This window comes from Pseudorca crassidens, chromosome 20 (assembly GCF_039906515.1).
Source record: "Pseudorca crassidens isolate mPseCra1 chromosome 20, mPseCra1.hap1, whole genome shotgun sequence".
In the NCBI taxonomy this organism is placed as follows: Eukaryota; Metazoa; Chordata; class Mammalia; order Artiodactyla; family Delphinidae; genus Pseudorca; species Pseudorca crassidens.
The window spans coordinates 38,936,710-38,962,373 of NC_090315.1; the positions used below are offsets into that span (position 1 = coordinate 38,936,710).

Sequence of the window (25,664 nt, forward strand, 5' to 3'; positions counted from 1 at the left end):
GGGTAAGACAGGAATAAAGACACAGACCTACTAGAGAATGGACTTGAGGATATGGGGAGGGGGAAAGGTAAGCTGTGACAAAGCGAGAGAGAGGCATGGACATATGTATACTACCAAACGTAAGGTAGATAGCTAGTGGGAAGCAGCCGCATAGCACAGGGAGATCAGCTCGGTGCTTTGTGACCGCCTGGAGGGGTGGGTTAGGGAGGGTGGGAGGGAGGGAGACGCAAGTGGGAAGAGATATGGGAACATATGTATATGTATAACTGATTCACTTTGTTATAAAGCAGAAACTAACACACCATTGTAAAGCAATTATATTCCAATAAACATGTAAAATAAATAAATAAATAGTCCATGATTACTGTGTAAGACATATTAATTCTAAAAAACAAAAAATCACCTATCATCTCATCTCCCCAAAATGATATGTATTGACAGTGTAAATTTTCTTTCTGTATTTTCTGCATGTATATATGTATGTATATATGCATAGTTTAACTATGTGAGTAATAGTTTCTATATCGAATATAATATATATGTTAGGGTCCACTTATTTAAATTATGGTATATAGTTCTTGAATTCTATTTTTTTAACCTACCCTTTTATACTAAATCTTTCCCCATATTTTTATATGCAAAACATTGTTTTTGATGGCCGAACAATGGATATAGATATAAGAATACTTGGATAGAAGAATGTTTCCTTCCCACATATATTGCAACTTTTTGGTCATTTACCACAGTGTACCTTATTTCATGTTGAGACGATGCATTCAAAGGCTCCTCGGGAACAATAAAATAAGTTCCAATGCCAAAATATCTAATAGAAACTGGGACCACTTGTCATATGATCCCTAGGCATAAACTGAACTCAGCCACATAAGGAAGAAATGAACAAACCCAGGCACTTACTGATTTCGGTAGCAATGATTGTTATGTTGTGCCACACGCTTAATTCCCTGTCAAGCGGTGTTGCAAGCGTTATCTTCCCATCATCTGCATTAACGTTGAATTGTCTCTCCAGGTCGGTGTGCCGGTCGATGGAAAACCTACAAAACAGATACATTTGTAATCTACTTCACTGTTTCTATGATCCATACATTCCACAGCAGACCTTTAGTAATCCTTAGAGAGCCATAGTTGTGAAGTCAAATGAAATGGGAAACACAATGGCATCATAATTTGTAAAACAAAATGACTGAATGCAGCATAAGAAACTTGATAATTATTGTCTAAGGAGTAATTAGCTACATATGCAACACGGAGGTCATAAACTGCCATCAGTTTCAATAGGTAACATCTTCAAAACTGGATGCTGATGAAGAGTTAATTGGACGATCCATCACGTTTATTGGACAGCTTATGATAATTAGCAGTTGCCACAAAATACCATATAAAACAATGAACCCAAGCCCAAAGCAAGATGGCACTAGCCAGCAAGTTATTTGCGGCAGTTCAAAGGAAATGTGTGTTTGTGTAAAACTTGCATTTGATTACACAGTATGTATGTGTTACTGTCGTTGCTGCTGTTGGTTTGTTTTGTTTTCATTTTAAGTAAAATATATATTTAGTCTCCTATTTGTCTCTGTCTATAGAAATCAGATGTTTACTGATTCTCTAGTAAAATTTTTTAAATTGGAATAGATATTTTGGCAGATTTACAACACACAATTTCATGAAATTTAAAACTTTAAGTGGGCAGGTTAGTAGTTTCTCTGTTGAGAAAACTCTTCCAAATAAGACAACATTAAGATGCTTTGTGTCTATGGCCAAGTGCTTCTTGGGAACACTAAGTATCAAGATCATACAGGAATTATTTTTTTCACAACATTAATATCCTTTTTATACACCAGTATCTGAGCTTTGGCAATGGAATGCCAAATATAAAAAGCTATATGTCTTAAGGAACATAAGGCATAATTAGAAATATCGGTCTATAAATAAGCAGTGAAATAAACTAAAACAGGATGGAACAGAGGCTCAAAGAAGGATACTGTAGACTAAATGTTTGTGTCTCCCCCAAAACTTATATGTTAAAATCCTAACTCCTAATGTGATGGTGTTTGGAAGTAAGGCCTTTAGGAGGTAGTTAGGGTTAGAATAGGTCATTAGAGTAGGGCCCTCCTGATGGGATTAATGACCTCATTTAAAAAAGAAGAAGAAGAAGGGGACATAGGCTCTCTCCCTGCTCTCTGCCAATGAGGATACAAGAAGAGAACCATTTGTAAACCAGAAAATGTGCCCTCACCATACACTGGATCTGCTGGTGCCTTAATCTTGGACCTCCCAGCCTCTAGAACTGTGAGAAATACATTTTTGTTGTTTAATCCACCCAGTCTATGGTATTCCATATCTGTAGAAGGACAAACTCAGACCAAGGCCATGTACAATCCCATCTAGGAGGAAGGACTGAAGAAAACCTTCATGGCTGAGGTAACCTCCTAAGAAGTGCACATGAATTCGATTTACTGGTACCCGTTAATGCTAAATATGAAACATGGTCCATGGCTATTTGGAGCTTAGCATATTTTTTTTACATGGTTTTTATGGACATTTATTCTATCATTAAGAATAAGACTATGTTATTATAACAAAATGAGAAAAAAATAAATTTCCCATAGTGTTCTGTCTGTAGGTTTGTACTGTTAATATTTTAGTGGATTTCACTGCAAACATATATATGTATTTTATGTATATCTACTTATTTATGTGTATCTACTTATTTGTCTGGTTGTGAAGATTAAAAATAAAGCATAAATCAGTCTCTTATTTGTATCTATATCTACCTATAAAGAAGGATGGATAAGTGGATGGGTAGATAGATGATAGGTAGATAGACAGACATATAGGGATATGGATAACTCCTTCCTCCTTTTAGCTATTTCTTTTTCATTAGAAAGGATATTTATATCACTTATACCAGATGCAAATACCAAGAAAAAAGGCATTTCTGTGAATCTTCCCCACCAAACACAAGCATCACTAAACATTTTGGAATAATATTAAAAAACACTTAATTTTATTGACAATAGCTTATTGCTGAATTACTTGGTAAAAACATGTACCATGAAATTATAGTTCCTGGTACAGTAAAGACTTAGATATAAAGAAAACTAAGACACTGACATGCATCTATACACCAGGAATTTACAAACCAACCCCATGCCTAACCCCCAGGATGATTAGAGAAATTCAGAAAGAATTTAAGAACCCAGAGGCATATCTGAATTAACAGTGCTTGCAAAATAATCCTGAGCATGAGGAAGTAAGTGTTCATTGCAAAACATTTCAATCTGTTGTATTACAGGAGAAAAAAGACTAAAAAACCTTTTCTTGGGGAACAATGATTGTTGATTTTCTTTATCTTTATCAACAATGATTGTTGATTAGACCTATGAAGTTCCAAGTTGAACCGTAAAATAACTGAAAAGACATGGGTTTTGCTCCGGATATCATGAACACTCTGTCTCTTAAAAGAGCTAAGGAATGTCCAGAGGATTAATTATCACTATCTGCATCATATTCATAAATAAACTTTGCAGGCATTGCTGGGTTGTAGTAATTTTATTATCTCACTGCTGATATTTCACACACTCATGCATCTACCAGTTTCCCAGAGGCCACAGTAAATGAAAATCAGTCTAATCACTGATACTCAAGAATCCCAAATCTGAAACACACTCCATGGCTATTTGATTGCTGTCCAGTAAATGCCTAAAACTTCTGGCCTAGAAGCAGCACTGGGAACAATGACAGGGTTTTGGAAGTTGGTATTTAAAAAAAAAATGCTGTTTGTTTAATCCCTTAGTTAAAACTATATTATGCAGGGACTTCCCTGGTGGTCCAGTGGTTAAGACTTCGCCTTCCAATGCAGGGGGCGTGGGTTTGATCCCTGGTCAGGGAGCTAAGATCCCACATGCCTCACAGCCAAGAAAATAAAACAAAAGCAATACTGTAACAAACTCAATAAAGACTTTAAAAATGATCCACATCAAAAAATTTTTTAAAAAACCTGTATCATGCAGACCTCAAATTTGGAATAAATTATATCTCTATTATGTATACATTGCTGTTTCTGAGATAATTAACAAATTCATTGAGCCTCAGTTTCTTCACTGGTCAAACATGAAGTACTCAGATCCCAGGTCTGGTTGTGAAGATTAAAAATAAAGCATAAATCAGTCTCTGGTGCTTAAATAGGTGCTGAAGATATGATCATCATCAAATCACCATAATCATCATGTCCCATTAAATGAAACTTTATATAAACTTCCCTCCTTGGAAGGTGGTGGGGAAGGCCCCTTTCTAATAGTTTATAAATAGCATAAACCTGGAAAACATTTGGGGGTTATTTAACTCCCATCACTCTAACAGAGGCAGGGATATTGTTCTCATTTTTTAAAGATCCAGTTCATGACAGACTTTATGGGGTGAGTCATAAGAATTTATAAAATAGGCTATAAATACAACCCTTTAGTAAGATCACAGGTAAGAATGTCATAATATTACGAGATCACACAATGGGAGGAACTTGGGGAAAACAATGACTTAGTTTAAAATTCAGTTTAAAGTCTACCTCAACTATTTCAAGAAGCCTCTTGCTCCCTTTGTAGACATTTCACACATTTTATTGCCTAACAGACTTTATAGTAAAGGCTGCCAAGAGCCTTTGCTAAACTGTTCAAAAATCCAGACTTAACATAGTCAATAAGCATGCATTAGACACCAAACGTATACCAAGCACAGTGCTAGATGCCTTTTTCTTTCTTGCATCCTTCTCTCCTTGGTTTCTTGTAGAATGAATAAAAGAAAAATCACTCTTACACAGATGTTACTTAGTTGTGTTATTAATCTCTCTGTACCTTTGTTACCTAATCTGTAAAATGGGAATTATAGTAGGTTTTGTGAGATTTAAACAAGGTAATACCTATAAAGCACTTATTGCAGTGCCTGGTATGTAATAAGTGCTCAGGAAATATCTACTGAAAATTTTTAATGTTGTCATTACTTATCTGGAAACAATAGGTTTCTACTGACAATTCCCAGGCCCCTCTTCAGTGGTAAGCCAGTATTCCTTTTACTCCTGCTTCTTTGTCCCTAAACAGTTCATCTGGGTTCTCATATCAGTGGAAGCAAACACAAGGAGGCTATCACTTTAAGTGATAAAATAAAGCTGAGGAGATGGAGCATGTGGGGAGGCTCCTACCTGCACCTCTAGCGCCATTCTAGTGTTCATTTTTCTACCAACTTTTCGGACCAAAATCTCCATCCCATACACTGACCATTCAAGTTCAAAGCATTATTGGACACATTCACTTTTGTATTCATACTGAATACTATATGAGCATTTGCTATCATAGTTAAAATTAATTACATTTTTATATAAGTTTGAAATGAATTACATAAAGATTACCCATATTTTAAAAAACTGCACCCCACACGCCATTTTTAGGAATGTTCTCAGAAGATCCGTGCTCCCCACCGATAGCTACACCACTCCATCACTAGCTGCAAAGATTCAAGTTGCTTTCCTCTGGCCCTCTAAGCTGCCACCATCCACTCCACTATCTCAATTTCTCCCCACTCCTCCTCATTCCACTGTGTGACACAGCCACATCACTAGCAATAAAAGTCAATACTCAATTATAAGACTCGATATAGGCTCTTTCCTTAAAAGCCAATTGACAGAGAATAATTTCAAAGAAAAGCAGAGTGGGTTCAAAATAGCAAACCTGAAGTACCAACTTAAATTTTAGAATCCAGCGTACCAAGCAAGTTCTCCAGATGTCATGATTTTGCATAGATGTCCCAGAAGTAGACACTAAGCCATTCACTCTGTTTTCTGGGATTCCTAGCGTCTATCTGAATAGCAACAGATAGAGTGCAAGAAACAGAGAAACCAGAAAACCTTCAGTCTAATCTCACCTGTGGGATCTCATTAAAACAATGTAACTAGTCATAATCTCATAGGCCCATCTATAAATTGGAGAAAGTATCTATTTCACAGCATGGTTCTTTGCAGTAAATGAGTTGATACATGACTCAGATACAGTAAACTAATTGGTTAATTAATAGTCAAGTCTTCAAACCCAGAATGACTGTGAAAATGAATAACTAGAAATAGAAAGATATAAATAAAAACAACCATTCACATCCTTCAGTAGTTTCCCAAGTGACACTAGAACAATGTTCCAAAATTATTTGTAGTGTTTGTCTATACAAGTCATCACCCTTTTCAAAATATCTGCTACCAACATATCTGCTTCATAGAGCATAGACTCTGAGCTGAAGAGATGAGAGTCTGTACTGGGTTTCCTCTCTCAACACTCATCCACAAGGAGCCTTCTGGACCTGGCCTGAGTCTTCACAGATCTTCTCTTCCTTAAGGTTGTCCCTCCTATTATTCTACAGGTAAACATTTGCTGGACTTTTGCTCTTTATAGACAGGAAGAGATTGTTTGATTTATATATCATAACATCACATTAGTTGGAATTTTGTACTGCAGTTACTCAACAGCTCACAATAGGAAAGATGCACAAACATTTACTGAGCATGGCTTGTTATTATGTATGAAACATGGTGGTAAAGAAATATGAGCAAAAAGAGTAGACGGGATAAGAAAGTAAAAAAAAAAGAATAAAGAATGAATTTGGTTCCTACTATATCTACTGAAAATTTCAATGTCTTCTAATTTATATCTTAAAAGTCATAGGGGGCTTCCCTGCTGGCGCAGTGGCTAAGAATCTGCCTGCCAATGCAGGGGACGTGGGTTCAAACCCTGGTCCAGGAAGATCCCACATGCCACGGAGCAACTAAGCCCGTGCACCACATCTACTGGGCCTATGAGCCACAATTACTGAAGCCCACGTGCCACAACTACTGAAGCCCGCACGCCTAGAGCCCGTGCTCTGCAATAAGAGAAGCCACCGCAATGAGAAGCCCGTACACTGCAACAAAGAGTAGCCCCTGCTCGCCGCAACTAGAGAGAGCCCGCGCACAGCAACAAAGACCCAACGCAGCAGCCATAAATAAATAAATAAAATCTATTAAAAAAAGTTAATTCTGCATTAAAAAAAAGTCACAGGATTTGTATCTCCAGTATTGAAGTCTCCATTCTAATTTCTTAAATATGCATCTGTTGGATTTGCTATTCCTTTGCAGATTTACTTAAGATGCATTAGACAAAAGACCTCATTGGAAAAGAGTAGAATATACTTTGGAGAGTCATCTTCCTGCCACAATAAGAAGAAACTTCTTATTAACACAGTGTGGAGTGGTATTTGAAAAAACAGGCCCCTTGGGTTATGTTAACGTCAACTCTAATGATGGACGTTTTGGAACTAGACATTCTTATTCTAAAACAATGGATATGTTTTAGAAACTGCATCACCCTCGATAACCAGTATTCACGGATGCCCTATTTAAACTTTCCCATTTTATTCCAACAAATATCCTGGTTTTCTTCAATGCTAGTGTTCCTCTAACCTACAGTAGTATGTCTTAGAAATAAATCCTAAAGACTTCATCATTTTACTTTGTGGAGGTAAGGCTATGGATGCAAGGAAATTCCTACCTAGATGCTAAGCACTTTGGAGATCTAATTTAACCTACTGCACTCTGACCATGAACACAAACTTTGCCACCAGTTCACTCAATCAAGAGTAGTTTCCAGAGGTCAGAAGTTAACATAAGATGTCACTGGTGCAGTGGTTGAGAGTAGGTCAAAATGGACAACTGGATATTACTGTGTTGGAAAAGAGCACCCTTTCTGTATTGCTGCTACTGTTTATATTAAATTACAACTTTTACCTGAGTCATATGTTTACTCAATTATCACAGCCCAACTATTTACATTTCATACCAACATTTGGCACAAAATCCCATCTCTTGTGTGTATGTGTGTGTACATAAGACAGATTTTATTCTCAGCATACAAATATTATATGTACTTATACATTCATTCATTCATTTATTCATTTAAAGCACCTCCTACTCCCTCTTTCCAATCTCAACCCCATACTACGTACCTACAGAGACCCTCTGTCCCTGCTGAATTTCTGTTTCTTGTTTGCAATAAAGAACATCAGACTGTGATGTTCTAATATCAAGAATATTTTAAGGATTTTCAGAACCAAGCTCCCATTATCAAGGAGTCTTTTTCACTCCCCATGACTTCGGTGCCACATTGGAAGGGTGCAGATTAAAGTCTGGAGTGTACACAGGAGATACACTGATTATCTTAATAATCAGATAAAGATAAATAAGTTTCTTTTAAAAAAGTTATTCTGGACTATATTATTTCTAACACAATATTTGTGAAACCCCTGATGATTTTTCAAGAGAAAGACCCTTTTATTCCTAACTTCTCTGCTAGGCCAATTTATACATCCATCCTTAGTTTCTTCAACTGAAAAATGAGAACAATAAGATTGCCTTCTTTTAAAGTTTAAGGTAAATCCCAAATTAGGTAATGCACTGTAAATTTCCTTTTGCTTTTTAAAAGTGGTTTTACATGGAATATTTATCATTATTTGTAGAAGATACTCTGCCAAATATCTAGGTATTTTTAAACAACAATAACAAAATATTCGAAAGATTCTGCTATTTGGTGTCCATGTGGAGAGACATAAGGCTGTTTTCACCCAAAGGACGAAACAGATTCAGCCACCACAGTCATCCTCAGATGCTTTAATTTATTTAGGGTCATATATAGAAATCTCAGATTCCAAATCTGTTGGTTCAAATAACATCCCATTTTCTGAGTATGTGTTTTGTTTTATAGTTTGTTCCACTCATGCCTTGAAAAGATAGCATCATAAAGCCAGAATCTCATGTGTAAATTTCTGCAGCCACAGAACCGAAAATAGATTTTTCTACAGTGAGTCCCAGAGAAAATTTGATCCATGATTAATTCTTTAATATTTATGTAGTATCTTTGGAGAAATTCTAATTTTCTCCCTGAGTCATCAAAATAATCATTCATAATTGAGAACTCTAAATATGATATGATGGCAAAAATATGAGAAAATTGAATGCAGTTTTACATTTAAGAGATTAAATGTAAAATTTTAATTTTTATTTAATTTCAATAAAGGCTTAGTGACTGCTTCTTTTGGTCAAGTATGATGCTTAATGCTTGAACAAAGCCTCCTCTCTCAGACACACTGGCTATGACTTTCTCATTATTTACAATGAAAAGTAGCAAGCTCTGTAATAAAGTAATGCTTACATTGCAGTGAGTAAGGGTCCCCAGATGTGCCTGCGAAAGGGAAGGTGTGGTCAGAGATGACACCAAGAGGAGGCAGCATCTGTCTGGGGACAGGAAAAATGAGTAGCATTTTTCCAGGCAGAATATGTAGGGAGAGCATCCTCAGCAGGAAGAAATGCATGGAGAAAATCTTGAGTTTGGGTTTGTTTAGGAAACGAGACAATTAAAGGACCAGACTAGGTGTGGTGAGAGCAAAGTTCTGACAGATAAGCAACCTATCATTTCTTCCCCATCCCTTCTTTCATTTTGTCTCTTCCATCCTTCTTTCCTTCACTCTTTATTGAATATCTCTCATGTACAAGGCATTGTGTTAGTTGCCAAGACAGACATGGCCTTGGCTGCTCTCATGTAACTGAGTCTATATCTGGAGAAAGACAATGAAAGAAAATAAGATTTTGTAAAGTTAACGGTGATGTATTCATGAAGAAGAAAAGAAAAGGGATGAGATGTATAGAATATTATTAAAATATGCCTATCAAAAGAAACAGCAAATATGAAAAGTCTGAGTTAGGAAGATATTCAGTATGTTTGAAGACTTTAACAAAGGATAGTATTGTTGAAGTTCAAGATTCAGTGCAGGGAGAGCATCAAGGGGTACATCAGGAAGGACCTTGGAAACTGTGCTGAGGAATTCATTTTTTCACTTGTAGGAGATGGGAAGCCAGTTGAAAAAATACAGAAGGAGAGTGATATGACCTAAACCACAGCCAGATTCCATAGAACTTACTGTGATGTAGAAATGTGCTCTGTGCTGTCCAAGATGGCAACCACTAGCTCTATGTGACTATTTAGCCCTTGAAATCTAGCTAGTGTGATTGAGGGATTGAAATTGTTATTGTATTTAATTTAAATTCATTTTATTTGCCTTCAAAGAGCCACATGTGGCTAGTGGCTACTGTATCAGCAGAGATCTAAACTGAGTTAGAGGTCACTTTGGCACCTGTGTGGATATCAAATGGCGGGAGATGGGCAAATGGGGCTGTTTGTAACTGCTCACATGAGAGATGATGGTGTTCCAGCTTAGGAACTAAAATAAATAGGACATGGTTATTATTTGGATGTGGGAAGTAAAGGACATTAAGGAATCTTGAAGAAACACCCTTATGGAAGGCTCATAACCTCTTCTATTAATCTACATTGCTTTCAAATTAGACATCAATTCTCTTTTGTCTTCTTTTAACCATATTTATCTAATTAATCACCAAATACACCAAAATGGTCAAAAACTTCACATAAAGATTAGCAAACTATAATTAAATATTTCTTTCCAGAAACGTAATCTGGAATTTACAGGAGCTATGTGATATTTCTCTCTGGTGTGTGCTTTTTATTATGGGAGATTAGGAGTTATGAGGATAAACTCTTTTACACCCATGATGACCTTGACCCTCACTGTTCACCCTCAAGTGACAGGAATCCCAACCAACTCCCATGAATCTCTGTAGGCTCACAGTGACTTAAGGATGTCAGGGGAAATCTAGCAGCGAAGAGTATCCTTTAACTGCCTTAGATATCTTTTGGGGGCTGTCAATCACGCCAATAATGACTTTTCTCTACAAGAAAGGACATTCAAAGTTGAATGCTACATGGACAATAAAACAGAGATGGTGTGAGACAGAAAAACAAATCACTGTGTAGCAGTATGGGCCATAGGGCCACATGCAGAATTAAGATTTAATAATATATTCAATGTATTTATTGTGGCCTTCCTGATTTTCAGCCTCTCTGCTAAGCCCTGTATATTAATTTCTTAGTTAATCCTCTCTTTAAATTACTTGTGTAGCCCACATAAAATGTCTTGACGCTCAGTGTTTGTAGTTGTAAAATGAAGATAATATACATTTTTCCCCAGTCATTAAGTTAGTGAGATAATAAGTATAATATCCTGGCCACAGTATCTGACACTTAATAAATTCTTAGTCAAGAATAGCTTCTTGAATAGCTATCAGAAAGGTGGTATTTGATTATACGTTTGTCCCATTTTTGTCAAAACCATTTATTATATGGAAAAATAAGTGTTTACGGAAAACATGCACATGAAGAAATAATAAAAGAGTAGTGCACAGCTATATTGAAGCAGGATTTTTGAAAATGTCAAAAGTTATATACACTTAGAAATTTTAATTGGACATTCAGGCTCAGTAAATGCAAAAGACATATGGTAAGTGCTGGGAATTAAGAGATAAACAAGATGTGGCCTCTTAACTCTTAAGAACTAGAAATGCATTTATACTGAAATAGTTTGCTTGTCTATCACAACAGAAATAACACAAGCACACCATTTCAGTATTCAACCAGATGTAATCTTTCTAGGGCGACAAAAGTATTTAAGGTGACCATCCCAAACTTGACTTGGATCCTGAGGCCCATTTTTAGGAACTTCAACTAAGCCTATTCCATTCCCCAGCAAACTGACTTCAAACACACAGGAGAGAGCTAATAAACGTTTGATAGATGGATGGAAATGGCACGTCTCCATTTTTAACACATTCTCTTCTTAAATATGCAATATTATGTTTTCTTCTGCAACACTAAGTCAAATCTGATTGTCCTTTATCAAAAGCAAGGTTGTATAACATATTGTGTCAAATCGGAATGTAGAAATATAAGGAAAAATAAAGGTTTGGTTGAAAAGACTCCCATAAATATTTGAACATAAGACAAGAGTACCAGTCTCCCTTTGTTGGGATGCAAAATAGGGGATTTATTTTGCCTTATGAGTGTAATAATGTTAGATAACACTGCTCAGCCTACACAATCAGCTTTGTTTCTCTCAGAATATAAACATTATTATTAAGTTTTGTACCCTAGAGGGAACAGAGACTTCACCAATCAGAAATAAATAAATAAATAAAAACTTTTAAAATCCCAGATCAGCCCTTTTTTTCTTTCAAGCTTCTTATGCTATTTTTCCATCTTAGATCACTTGTTTTAAAATAGTTGATCAATACATGCAGTGTGAAAATTTTTTTTAACATCTTTATTGGAGCATAATTGCTTTACAATGTTGTGTTAGTTTCTGCTGTATAACAGAGAAAATCAGCTATATGTATACATATATCCCCCTATCACCTCCCTCTTGTGTCTCCCTCCCTCCCTCCCTATCCCAACCCTCTAAGTGGTCACAAAGCACTGAGCTGATCTCCCTGTGCTACGCAGCTGCTTCCCACTAGCTATCTATTTTACATTTGGTAGTGTATATATGTCAATGCCACTCTCTCACTTAGTCCCAGCTTACCCTTCCCCCTCCCTGTGTCCTCAAGTCCATTCTATACATCTGCATCTTTATTCCTGTCCTGCCCCTAGGTTCATCAGAACCTTTTTTTTCTCTTTCTAGGTTCCATAAATATGTGTCGCCATATGGTATTTCTTTTTTTCTTTCTGACGTACTCCACACTGTATGACAGACTCTAGGTCCATCCACCTCACTACAAATAACTCAATTTCGTTTCTTTTTATGGCTGAGTAATATTCCATTGTATATATGTGCCACATCTTCTGTATCCATTCATCTGTCGATGGACACCTAGGTTGCTTCCATGTCTTGGTATTGTAAACAGAGCTGCAATGAACACTGTGGTACATGACTCTTTTCGAATTATGGGTTTTTCAGGGTATATGCCCAGTAGTGGGATTGCTGGGTCATACGGTAGTTCTATTATTAGTTTTTAAGAAACCTCCATAGTGTTCTCCATAGTGGCTGTATCAATTTAATTCCCACCAACAGTGCAAGAGGATTCTCTTTACTCCACACCCTCTCCAGCATTTATGGTTTGTAGATTTTTTGATGATGGCCGTTCTGACCGGTGTGAAATGATACCTAATTGTAGTTTTGATTTGCACTTCTCTGATGATTAGTGATGTTGAGTATCCTTTCATGTGTTTGTTGGCAATCTGTATATCTTCTTTGAAGAAATGTCTATTTAGATCTTCTGCCCATTTTTGAATTGGGTTGTTTGTTTTTTTGATACTGAGCTGCATGAGCAGTTTCTATATTTGGGAGATTAATCCTTTGTCAGTTGCTTCATTTGCAAATATTTTCTCCCATTCTGAGGGTTGTCTTTTGGTCTTGTTTATGGTTTCCTTTGCTGTGCAAAAGCTTTGAAGTTTCATTAGGTTCCATTTGTTTATTTTTGTTTTCATTTCCATTACTCTAGGAGGTGGGTCAGAAAGGATCTTGCTGTGATTTATGTCAAAGAGTGTTCTTCCAATGTTTACCTGTAAGAGTTTTATAGTGTCTGGCCTTCCATTTAGGTCTTTAATCCATTTTGAGTTTATTTTTGTGTATGATGTTAGGAAGTATTCTAATTTCATTCTTTTACATGTAGCTGTCCAGTTTTCCCAGCACCACTGAATTCTCTTAACTTTTGCTTGTCTGTAAAGGTTTTAATTGCTCCATAGAATCTGAATGAGATCCCTGCTGGGTAGAGTAATCTTGCTTGTAGGGTTTTCCCTTTCACCACTTAAATATGTCCTGCCACTCCCTTCCGGCTTGCAGAGTTTCTGCTGAAAGATCAGTTGTTAGCCTTATGGGGGTTCCCTTGTATGTCATTTGTTGCTTTTCCCTTGCTGCTTTTAATATTTTTTTCTTTTTATTTAATTTTTGATAGCTTGATTAATATGTGCCTTGACGTGTTTCTCCTCATATTTGTCCTGTATGGGACTCTCTGCACTTCCTGGACTTGATTGACTATTTCCTTTCCAATGTTAGGGACCTTTTCAACTATAATCTCTTCAAACATTTTCTCAGACCCTTTCTTTTTCTCTTTTTCTTCTGGGACCCCTATAATTTGAATGTTGGTGCATTTAATGTTGTACCAGAGGTCTCTGAGACTGTCCTCAATTCTTTTCATTCTTTTTTCTTTATTCTGCTCTGCGGTAGCTATTTCCACTCTTTTGTCTTCCAGGTCACTTATCCATTCTCCTTCCTCATTTATTCTGCTATTGATTCCTTCTAGACAGTTTTTCATTTCATTTATTGTGTTGTTCATCCTTGTTTGTTTGCTCTTTACTTCTTCTAGGTCCTTGTTAAACGTTTCTTGTATTTTCTCCATTCTATTTCCAAGATTTTGGATCATCTTTACTATCATTATTCTGAATTCTTTTTCAGGTAGACTGCCTATTTCCTCTTCATTTATTTGGTCTGGTGGGTTTTTACCTTGCTTCTTCATTTGTTGCTTATTTTTCTGTCTTTCCATTTTGCTTAACTTACTGTGTTTGGGGTCTCCTTTTCTCAGGCTGCACGTTCATGGTTCCCGTTGTTTTTGGTGTCTGCCCCCAGTGGGTAAGGTTGGTTCAATGGCTTGTGTAGATTTCCTGGTGGAGGGCACTGGTGCCCGTGTTCTGGTGGGTGGGGCTGGATCTTGTCTTTCTGGTGGGCAGGGCTGCATCCAGTGTTGTGTTTCGGGATGTCTGTGAACTTAGTATGATTTTAGGCTGCGTCTCTGCTGAAGGGTGGGGTTGTGTTCCTGTCTTGCTAGTTGTTTGGCATGGGGCATCCAACATTGGAGCTTGGTGGCTGTTGGGTGGAGCTGGGTCTTAGCATTGAGATGGAGAATGCTGGGAGAGCTCTTGCCGATTGGTATTACATGGGTCTCGGTGGTCTCTGGTGGTCCAGTGTCCTGAACTTGGCTCTCCCACCTCAGAGGTTCAGGCCTGACACCAGGCCCGAGCACCAGGACCCTGTCAGCCACATAGTTTGGGCAGCCATCCTGTCACGGAGTTGCCTGAGGGCCGGCCATCCTGTCGGGGGCTCCTCTCCTTGGGTCCCGGAGACGCCTGAGGGGTGGCCTCCTGTCAGGGGCTTCCCAGTCAGGTGCAGTCACCTGAGGGCCAGGCGTTGGGTCTGAGTCATGTGGGGCACTGGGCACTAACCTTCTCTGCTCCAGGGCGCAGCATTGGGAGGTTCAGCCAGTGTCTGAGACCCAAGTTACGGCTTCCATCAGGTTTATATCTGAGCCCCAGGTTTATGACTTTAAGATTCTTTCAACTTTTTTTCTTTTTCTCTGTGCTCAGTCTACTTCCACTTGCTCATAGGGGGACTGCATTCAGAGGCCTCTCCTCCTGGACTTCAGACCAGAGTTTCTCATCAGTTTGATAATTTTTGATTATTGTTAGTCAGGTTTACCGTACCACACTGGTTAACATTTCAGCTAAATCAATTTGTCGCTTTAGCATTTGCATCTAAAAATGTAGAACAAATATGTATTTGCCTAAGAGAAGACACTGTAGTTTGGAGGTAACGTGGGTTTGGAGCTAGATGACTAGCAGCGTGAAGTTGGGCAAATTACTCCACCAGTAAAGAGGTTCCGTGCACTTGTCCGTGATGGACATACTCGGGGCAGATTTCCCTTTAAGGAAGGATGCCAGAGCTGTAGGGTGAGCAGGCAGGGGAGACCCTCTAGATAGCAGGTCCTTAGAATCTGCCTCTTTTGCAGAAATTGTCCTCTCCAGGAGTTACCTGGAGATTAAGCCAGCAGAGGGATAAAGGCCCTACCATTCTGGCAGGACACAGGACTCCTCTGATGATCAATACTCATCCCACTGGGTTGGGCCAAGGCTTTGCTGGGATCACACTGCAGTTTTACTGTTCCCTAAGTCTGCCTGCTTCTGTCCCCTTCCAGTCACAGGTGCTGCCCTCTAACAAACAGCTTGCACTTCAAACTCTATCTACTGCCCAGGAAAACAACCTGCAATCAGGGGGATAAGAATACAGGCAATTCATAGAGTTCCTGTAATACAGTGTAAATGAGACATATGTGAAGGGCACTGTGCTAAAACACTAAATAGGCATGACTGAAGATCCACAAAAAATTTCCAGTATTACTCATTAAATATCTACTCTTGGGCTTCCCTGGTGGCGCAGTGGTTGAGAGTCCGCCTGCCGATGCAGGGGACACGGGTTCGTGCCCCGGTCCGGGAGGATCCCACATGCCGCGGAGCGGCTGGGCCCGTGAGCCATAGCCGCTGAGCCTGCACGTCCGGAGCCTATGCTCCGCAACGAGAGAGGCCACAAACAGTGACAGGCCAGCGTACCACCAAAAAAAAAAATTAATAATAATAATAAATAATCTACTCTCGTATTGGAGAATGCATGTTAGAGTTTGTTGAACATACTCCAGCAAGTCTGTTCCGAGTGCAATTCTATTTCATGCCACTTCATGCTTTCAGAGAGAGAAATGCTGCTGTGCAAGTCAGCGGTTTTGCCAAGGCATTGAACTGCAGAGGCCAGAGTCTGGCTAAGGCAATCACCAGCCTCAGTTCTAAAAACCCTGTATCATAGTCATCACTGAGGCCTGGAGAATGGAAAGGGCAGGTAGAAATACAGGGTATTATGAGAAATTCATGCAAGAAACAAATATATTCCCCAGTCCAAGAGAGTAAGCATCTCTGTCTTTTTCAGGATGTCCTTTCACAGTGTGTATGGTAGTTATGGTGATTTTCCCCAAAGCTACACTAAATGAAGCCAGATTTTTCTGGCTGACTCAACGTAAGTGCACACTGTCAGGTGCCCCATGAGAACTAACGTCCCAAGGGTTCTAAGGCAAGCGTGGGGGACATCAACCCCATCATATACAGCTGGATTCAAAGAATTTCTTTGACTACTCCAAGTTTAAAAAATATTTTTAAAATCTTACCTTTAGGGAGTTTGCTAGACAGAATAAGATCCTGGAATTATGTGAGAACCAACTATTCAACTTACTGATGAAAATCCAAGCTCTTACCAGTCTATTGTAGGAGATGACAAACTCTTTGATAAAGTAAATATCTTAGGCTTTGCAGGTCATACTGTCTCTGTCACAACTATTCCAAGGCAGAGTGGCTGTGTTCCAATAAAACTTTATTTTTAAAAAATGTGGGAGGCCAGATTCTGCACACAGGCTATAGTTTGCTGACTTCTGGCCTCATGCAATAGACTTAAAGTATTCACTAGTCATGGGTCCTCCCTTAAGTAGGTTCTATGGAAAGGAAAAGGGAGCAACGTATATTCTACTACACAAACAGGAATAAGTGTCATGATGTTTGCAATGCTCTGCAATGCTTGATGCATTAGAATCTAGAGTACAGACCAGCACAGAAGCCTGAATGTCCTTTACATCAAATGTTTCAGATTCTCTGAAAAATTACAGAAAGTTCAAAGGCTAAATCTCTCCTTCTTAAAGAGTGCAAAGCCCCTGAGCCAAGTAACTCATCTATGAAATCCTGGTGCAAAGAAACTTGAGTTCAAATTGATCTGGCTGCCCTGTCTTTAGTCCCAGTGATGTTCCTTAGAGCCCAGTTAGGGAGATGCTGCTCTTGGAGAAGGGCAGTGTATATTCTAGTTTCCAAATTTAACAGGAATTAATGCACTTTTATATTACAAAAACTATTTTGCTGTGGCAAATTTATAGGAAGATACAATGTTGAGCCAACTGCAAGGAAAGATGCTGTTTAGAGCCACTAATAATGAAATAAAGCCCTTAGTTATGAACCAGTTATATATTTCACTGAACTCCAACTGTTTCTTTCTCACTGTTTAATTTCATTGTAGCTTTTGTTATTATGCCTAAAGAAACCATTTTAACATTTTCTCCCATGCACTTCGAGTATCAAAAATTCCATCTACAAGTTTTCAACTTTTGCCTCTAATTGCTCTACTGGTTGCTCTAACTGCTTTAATAAATAATATTATCTGAGTTCTGCTAGTCCCAGAATTCTAAAGTCCCTGCATCACATATTATTTATTATTCCTTTAAGGGAAAAAAGGAGTCTTTTTTCTACCCAAAGCTTCTCTTTATAGTGAGAGAGAAGGAGGAGGGAGGAAGGGAGGGAGGGAATAAAAAATGAGAGAAAATTATATACATACAGTCCACCCTCCAGATTAATACTAGGTTCTCTAGAGTGTGAGATATTTCCACTTCAACATCACTGGATATCTGTGGTTGCTTCTACTGCAATTCCTTAGACAACTAGGAGACCTCTTCCTCTATGTGACCCTGAAGTTCCATAATCTAGTTTTGTTTATCATTTTCAGATAGCCTTAAAGGTTAGTTAGATAAATGTGAAAGACTTGAATTTAACATGGCTATTTAACCAGCCTCCTTACTATAGAACAAGTTCCATGAGGGCAGAGGATCTGTCTTTATAGAAATTCCTTAGGAAACCATAGATTAGATAGATATAGATATAGATATAAATATATAGATATGGATATAGACAAGTCATATGTGCCATAGAATATAATATATAGTATATATAACATGTTATATATATATATATAGTAATGTGAATGAATGGCCATGTGACTAAATGAATATATGACTTAATACTAATCACTATTAGCTGAATTAGCAGTACAGTGAGTGTTTTGGGGAAATGACTTGGAAAAGCTGGTACTGTTGAACTGGGAGACAAATTTTAACTGGCTAAGAGTGCACAGGAACTAAGTGACCAAGTTTTAATTGTTTTAAAAAGACTCAGTCCGTGTACTAGACCCTTGTACGCTGTTGGTAGGAATGCAAAGTGGTGCAGCAGCTACAGAAAACAGTATGAAAGTTCCTAAAAATATTAAAATAGAACTACCATATAATTCAGCAATCTCACTTCAGGGCATTTATTCAAACTAACTGAAATCATATTAGCACTCCTACATTCACTGCAGCATTATTCACAATAGCCAAGATGTGGAAACAACCTAAATGTCCATTGACAGATGAATGGGTAAAGAAAATGTGGTGTATAGACAGAATGGAGTATTATTCAGCCTTAAAATGAAGAAAATTCTGTAATGTGCGGCAACATCAATGAGCCTGGAGGACATTTTGCTATGTACAAGAAACCAGCCACAGAAGGATATTATAGCATGATTCCACTTACATGAGGTATCTAAAATAGTCAGCCATGGAAGCAGAGAATGGTGGTTGCCAGGGGCTGGGAGAAGGGAGGAATGAGAAGTTGCTAACCAATGGCTATAAAGTTTCAGTTACGCAAGACAAATAAGTTTTAGGGATGTGCTGTATAACATTGTGCTTGCAGTTAACAGTACCGTGCTGTACACTTAGAAATCTGTTAAAAGGGTAGATCTCAAGTAAAGTGTTCTTATCACAATTAAAAACAACAACAACAAAAAGACAAAGTCTCTGGGGGATTATTGCAAGATTGAGGAGAGAGTCAATGGATACACAGTTTATTCGCCGAACAATTGCCAGGTTTTCTACAGTATGAAGCATTTTCACTGTAGCATCATTGGACATCAGGACTATAAGAAGTGTTTTCAGGAAAAGAGTTCATTAACAGCAAGCCTGGTAACTGAGGCGAATTATAAAAATGCCAGAATACAAGTAGGAAAAAAAAAAAAGCAGTGTCTTGTGTTGAGTGGGCACTTACATTCAAGAGAGGAATTAGGGCAACAGAGCACTGTGGCCGCCATGGTCATGTGTCAGCCTGCTTCACCTGCTGAATGGCCATTATTCCCACTTTGAATTTAAGCAGCTCATGTAGTCTTACTCATGGAGAATGCTTTGCAAAAAATAAATAGGAAGCAACTATCTAAAAAAACAGCCACATGCCACTCAAAGCCATGGTGAAATCAAATATACACTTGACATGACTTTATTGAGAGGAAAAAAATGAGCCATAGCAGGTTTACATGAAAGCACTGACCTGTATTTAACACTTACTCTGTGCTAGGAAGTTTCACCTTAAGGATAAACAATTTGCTCCCTCAAATGCCATTTCAGACTGTCTATCACAAAGTACCGACTCAGTAAACATTAGCTGTCATCATCCTACACACCTCATGCAAAATACCAGAACGTAGCAAAGCATGCACAGACATAGTCATCAGTGGTAAGAAGAAACCCGGGTTTAAAGCCTGGCCCCATACCCCCTGCTATGTCAACTTGCACAGGAAGCATCTTTTCAGAGCCTCAGTCTCCTCCATAACGCTGGAATCATACTGACTACTTCATAGGTGTCTTTTGTGAGAATTAAGTGAAATGATACATAATAGAAACTTAGCACAATGTCTGATTCATCAAATAACAATAACGTTGTTTTTTCCTTTACCTCCCTAATCACAATTTGGTTCACAACCGATAGTAACAAACCCATACAAAGGGGCTAGACTGATGAGAAAGGAACACTCCACCCATACTCTGGTTAATTCCACAGACCTGATATATGTAAGCTCCTTTTTCCTGGTATGCATCCTGGACTGAATGAGACCATTTAGAGAATGAATAGTTTATCATTTCAATTAAATCGGTCCTGCTAATTCAATGCAGTCTTGTTTATAATAGCCAAGATATGGAAACAACCTAAGTGTCCATCTACGGATGAATGGGTAAAGAAGATGCCACACAAACATGTACACGCACACAACGGAATATTAGTCATCAAAAAAGAATGAAATCCTGCCATTTGTGAAAACACAGACAGACCGTAAAGGTATTATGATTAGTGAAATAAGTCAGAGAAAGATAAATACTGTATGCTTTTACTCATATGTGTCAACTGAGACAAACTAATGAACAAACAAGATAAAATAAAAACAAATTCATAAATACAGAGAATAGATTAGTAGCTACCAAGAAGGGAACAGGGTTGAGGAGGTGAAATGGATGAAGGGGATCTGCTGTATGGTGATGGATGGTGACTAGACTTGGGGTGGTGCTCTCTCGGTAGTGTAGGCAGATGTTGCACTATAATGCTGTACACCTGCAAATTATATAATTAACAATAAACAAACACATAAAAGAAGATTTTGAGGAAAAAAATTGGTCCTGCTAAGCCATCACAACATGTAGAGACACAGTTTGAGTCACAGAGATCACAGGGAAAGAAAGGGAGTGTGACAAAGGAACAGAAAGCAGGCATTGCACTGCCAGAAAAAAAAAAATGTATGCACCACAGTTCCATTCTTGACTATTTGTATGACAGTGGGCAAGTTAGTCTTTTCACCCTCGGTTTTCTCATCTGTTAAGAGAGTACACATGTTATCTCATGAAGGTGTTAGGAAATGAACTGAACACGTGTAGCACATCCCTGCCACATAGTAAGCACTCACTAGTAACAATATTCGTCACAGTAGCAAGGGCAAATTAGACTAAATGATGTTAATTAGACGATTTAGCATGTAACTGTTAAATAAGAAAATAACAGGTAATTCTGCACCGTCAGCAACCTTGAGTAGAAGAATCTCTGCTAAAATGACTACTAGGATTTTATTTTTATTTTATTTATTTATTTATTTATTTATTTGGAGCAGAGAAAGATTTATTGCAAGGTGAAATGAGTACTAGGTTTTTAATTTGCATTTAAGATATGAAATTTATGGTGGCTTTATTAGTTGGTAGTGTTAATAGCTCCAAAGATGATATTATCCCAAAATACAGATGAGGAAGCTGAGTCTCAGAGAATTCCAAGAGACCAGCTGTCTGACTGGAAAGTAGGAGTGACAGGATTTGAAGTGCAGTCTGCTGTAGTTTCAAGATATGGCATCTTTTAAATAATTTACACAATCGTATTCTGTGTTACTGAGAGGCATGTGGTACTGAAGAAAGTAGCACATGCTTAATGAATGTTCCTGGAAGGGAGACGGTAAGACCATGAAGTTTGCCTCTGTGTCACTGTCTGTTTGCCCTGATGGGCTTATACAGACATAGATATGTTTATACACGTAGAAATAGGTTTAGTTTTAAGAATTTTCATATACATGATATTTTCAGCTTGACAATGTGCTCTCAAAAGAAGCTAAGTCTTAGAGGAAGTTGACCAACCAATTAATGACTGCATGTTTTAACATGGCAGATGCCACAATAAATGCCTATTTCTTGCTGGATGGCAAGGTAAACATTCCCCTAAAAGATGCGTACATTCTTGTTAGCATATAAAATACAACAGCCCTAAAGAGAAAATCATGCTTTGTTATTTGTTACTTGATAGTTCCCTGAATATCTGTGTCCTCTAGTTCTGTTTAAAAAGGTTAAATGGCTCTAAGTCTGTCTGCTAGACTTATAAGGAACTATGCACTGCTCTGGCTAGTCAGGAAATTTAATTTTCTAAACAAATTAACCAATTGTGCATCGATAGAGGAAAGCTGCTCTCCATAACCCAGTTGGGGGACAGGGGTTGGGGGAGGGACAACTGCAAAAATGCAGAACTCATACTGAAAAATGCAGTTGGTGATTCTTACATTCTAGATTCATTCCTATGGAGCCAGTCCACCTCCAGTCAGAACGGTGTGGGGCTCACTTTCTGAATAATGCATCAAAACCCTGTTGTAAATGCTTTGAAACAGTAATTGCCCCTTCTTTGGGTGAAACCACATATGCCAAGGAACTAGCACTTGCCTGACATCTATCAGAGCTAGAGTATGCCTGTGTCATCAAGTGGTACTTTATCTGTCCATCCCTTCCTGGTAACACAGCCCCAGACCCCCTTTAGCTTGCCTGGAAACAAAATGCTTCCAAGTTGGGCAGTTGTTGCTAAGCAGCCTCAAGCTTCTTCTTCACCTGCCTTTTATGCCACCGACAATTATAAAAAATAACAATAGCAAAAACAACAACGATCAACTACAGTGATAATCATCACTGATTCCCTGTGAGCTGGAATGATTATCAGTATATCTCCATTTTTACATCAGTCAATGGATAGATTATAAAATGGGCAAAAACAAGTGGGGAGCTATGAACCTGGATGTTTACCCACTTCTAACCAATCTGAGCTTAGTATTGGCATCAAAAGTTACTCAAACTTCATCTCCAGCTGATGAAGAACATGCTTCTGCACAGGAAGTCTGTTCCCGCTGGTACTATAGATTCCATGTTTTGGGTGTACATGGGATTGCCCTGATATCTGAATCCCCATTTGCCCTGAGGGTCCTCAGCTTGGCATGCTCCTGGCCCCCTATGGGTTCTTTGCTGACAAGAGTAGAAATCTTGACAAGTCAAATGCTAAACTGACCCCATGGCTGGTCTCTCAGGCCAATCTTGTTTACTTTCTTCATATTCTCTCTTATGCTTGAAGATGTGAAGAAAGTGGCAATTGCTCTGTTCTGTGTTCTTTCAGAAGAAATGGAGTAACAATGGAAAACGGGGCAGAATCATTCATTCAACAAGTACCACTGTCTCTATTTATATTAGAATTTCAGTATAAAGCCATTTCACAACTTCACTATTTAGTCAAAAAATGGATGCCCATGTAAATTTATTTTTCTGGATACTTCCTGCCCTTGGATTCAATACTTGTCCCTTTGATAGATATGATTTTCTTAGCCAAATAGAGGCCATTCTGTGTGTCCACAACTTGTTGAGTTCCTTTACAACAGAGAATGGGCCACTGACCATTCCTCAAATCCCCTTCTTAGAGGTTGAGCTCTTTTGAAGAAAGGATTTTTTTTTTTATATCCTTATGAGATACACTCTACTATCCTGAATTTAGAAATGACTTGTGTTAAAAACAACTTTTCCGGACCTGAAAATAATTCTTTTTTTGCCCAAACTCAAATTATTTGGGGCACTGATTATTCTGCTGGGTTTCACCTCCAGCCTCATGGTTTCAGCACCCTTGGGAGTATTGGGAGTTTAATACACAAAAAAGAAGTGAATAAGTAAAGTTTTCATAAAGCTCACTTGTCTAGAGTTTCCCTGAATAAAGTAATTAGAAAGGTATCTGCCGTAGGTCCCTGTAACTTAGAAATTGAATGACTTGGATATAAGCTGACATCTAACTCATAAATTAACTGGACAATTCTTTAAAACTGTACTCTTCTGTCTAGTTTTCTCTCTCTTTTTCAACAAACATTTCTAAAGCCATATTTGAAATCCACACTCAAACACATCATTAACTAACACTTCACCCTTGGAGACCAGTGGACAAGTTACAGATTTTCAGTGTTCTTTCAGAAGAAAGCTCTTTAGCCTGAGCATCTACTGTCATTTGGGTGACTGGCAAAGAGAAAAGATGTACACAGTTCAACAGCAAGAAAAACCCAGAACTGAGCCTTATTTCTAAAACAAGGAAGAAAAACTTTAACAAGGGATTATATTTCTCATCCTGGAAAAAATTTTGAGCAGGGAAAGTATAAACAAAAGATATCTTTGAAATGGCAGAGAAAGGTTTTGTCTAAAAGGCACCGATCCAAACAGGCTGACCTATCAGAAATGCCCATAAAGTGGTAAAAAGATCATTTCAAAGCCAAACAGCGAACACAGAAATAAGACAGGGGGCCTCTTAATGTGTTGAGACAGTGATCTCATGCCTCTAAATTCTTATACATAATTCACTGTAACTGTCAAAGGAGAAAGAAAGAAAGAAAAAAAAACAGCAGTATTTTTCTAATGCTAGAAAAAAAACCCCACAAACAAGCAAAAACAATACCATATAAAAGATCCACCCAAATGCACTGCAAAATATATTCGATTTGGCTTTTTCATTGAGCCCTCTGAAAGCTTAGCATCTTTCTTCATCTTGATATTCCTGGCTCTGGGCATTGTATGCAGCTCTTCGCAGGTGTGTGCAACACACACACACAAGCGCAGTACATGTTGACCAAAATTCCTTGGTCATGTGAACATAGTCTCAAAGGCAGCCACACAGACTGCATACGTAATTACATTTTGTACTGATCTGCTTGTCATGCACTATAGCCAGTTTTCCTTTCAAAAGAGAAATACCTTATAGGACTGGAGGTGATGTCGGGGTCACGAGCGGTCACTTGCCCAATCACGGAGTTGAGAGCAGCATTTTCATGAACTTCGAGGAGGTAAGTCGGTGAAGAGAAGACTGGAGGCTCATCTGCATCTTCGACAACAATTTTGACTGTCGCCGTGTCTTTAAAGGGCCCCCTGCTGCTGAAACGCGGGTCAGTGTGGACATTGGCTGCCTCTACCTTCAGCGTATAGGATCTTTTGGTCTCAAAATCCAGAGGCTGTTAAGAAATGACAAAGATGAATGTTTCTCACTAATGACCACAGCAGCGAGAACAAATGAGTGTAATGCTGATGGATGATCGTTATGTGCATTTAAGCCCATTTGTGAGCCTTAATGGGATCACTCTCCATTCCCCCAGATTCAACCTGTAAATTTTACAGGCATTTATTGATAGCTGTTTATTATACAAGCTCAGTGAATCTAATCTCCTACTGTTTTGTTTTGTTTTGTTTTGCTCATTTCACTTGGAATTCACAAAATATTCACAGTCATGAATTGTGCCATCGAAATTTCACTTCAGACTCATAATAAAATTGTACTAGTGAAGGCATGATCTGCATACCAATCAGCCAGTTAATCGGGCCTCTGCTCGTCAGAGATAAGGCAGCATCGAACATAATCTCTATCTGGGAAGGATATTTTATCATTTCTGCAACAGTGTGTGAAACGTAAAGAACTAGAAATAATCATTGTTTAGTC

General features: G+C 38.3%; 1 protein-coding gene across 4 annotated transcripts in view; it reads right to left on the bottom strand.

Annotated features, from left to right (window-relative positions):
- CDH8 (cadherin 8) overlaps positions 1–25,664 on the bottom strand; it is a 386,150-nt gene that overhangs the window by 129,224 nt on the left and 231,262 nt on the right. For all 4 annotated transcript variants that reach the window (XM_067717873.1, XM_067717872.1, XM_067717875.1 and 1 more), the window contains 2 exons: positions 24,929–25,182; positions 916–1,052 (listed from right to left, as the gene is read on the bottom strand). In XM_067717873.1, coding sequence (XP_067573974.1) covers positions 916–1,052; positions 24,929–25,182 — 391 coding nt within the window. The remainder of the gene's footprint in view (positions 1–915; positions 1,053–24,928; positions 25,183–25,664) is intronic.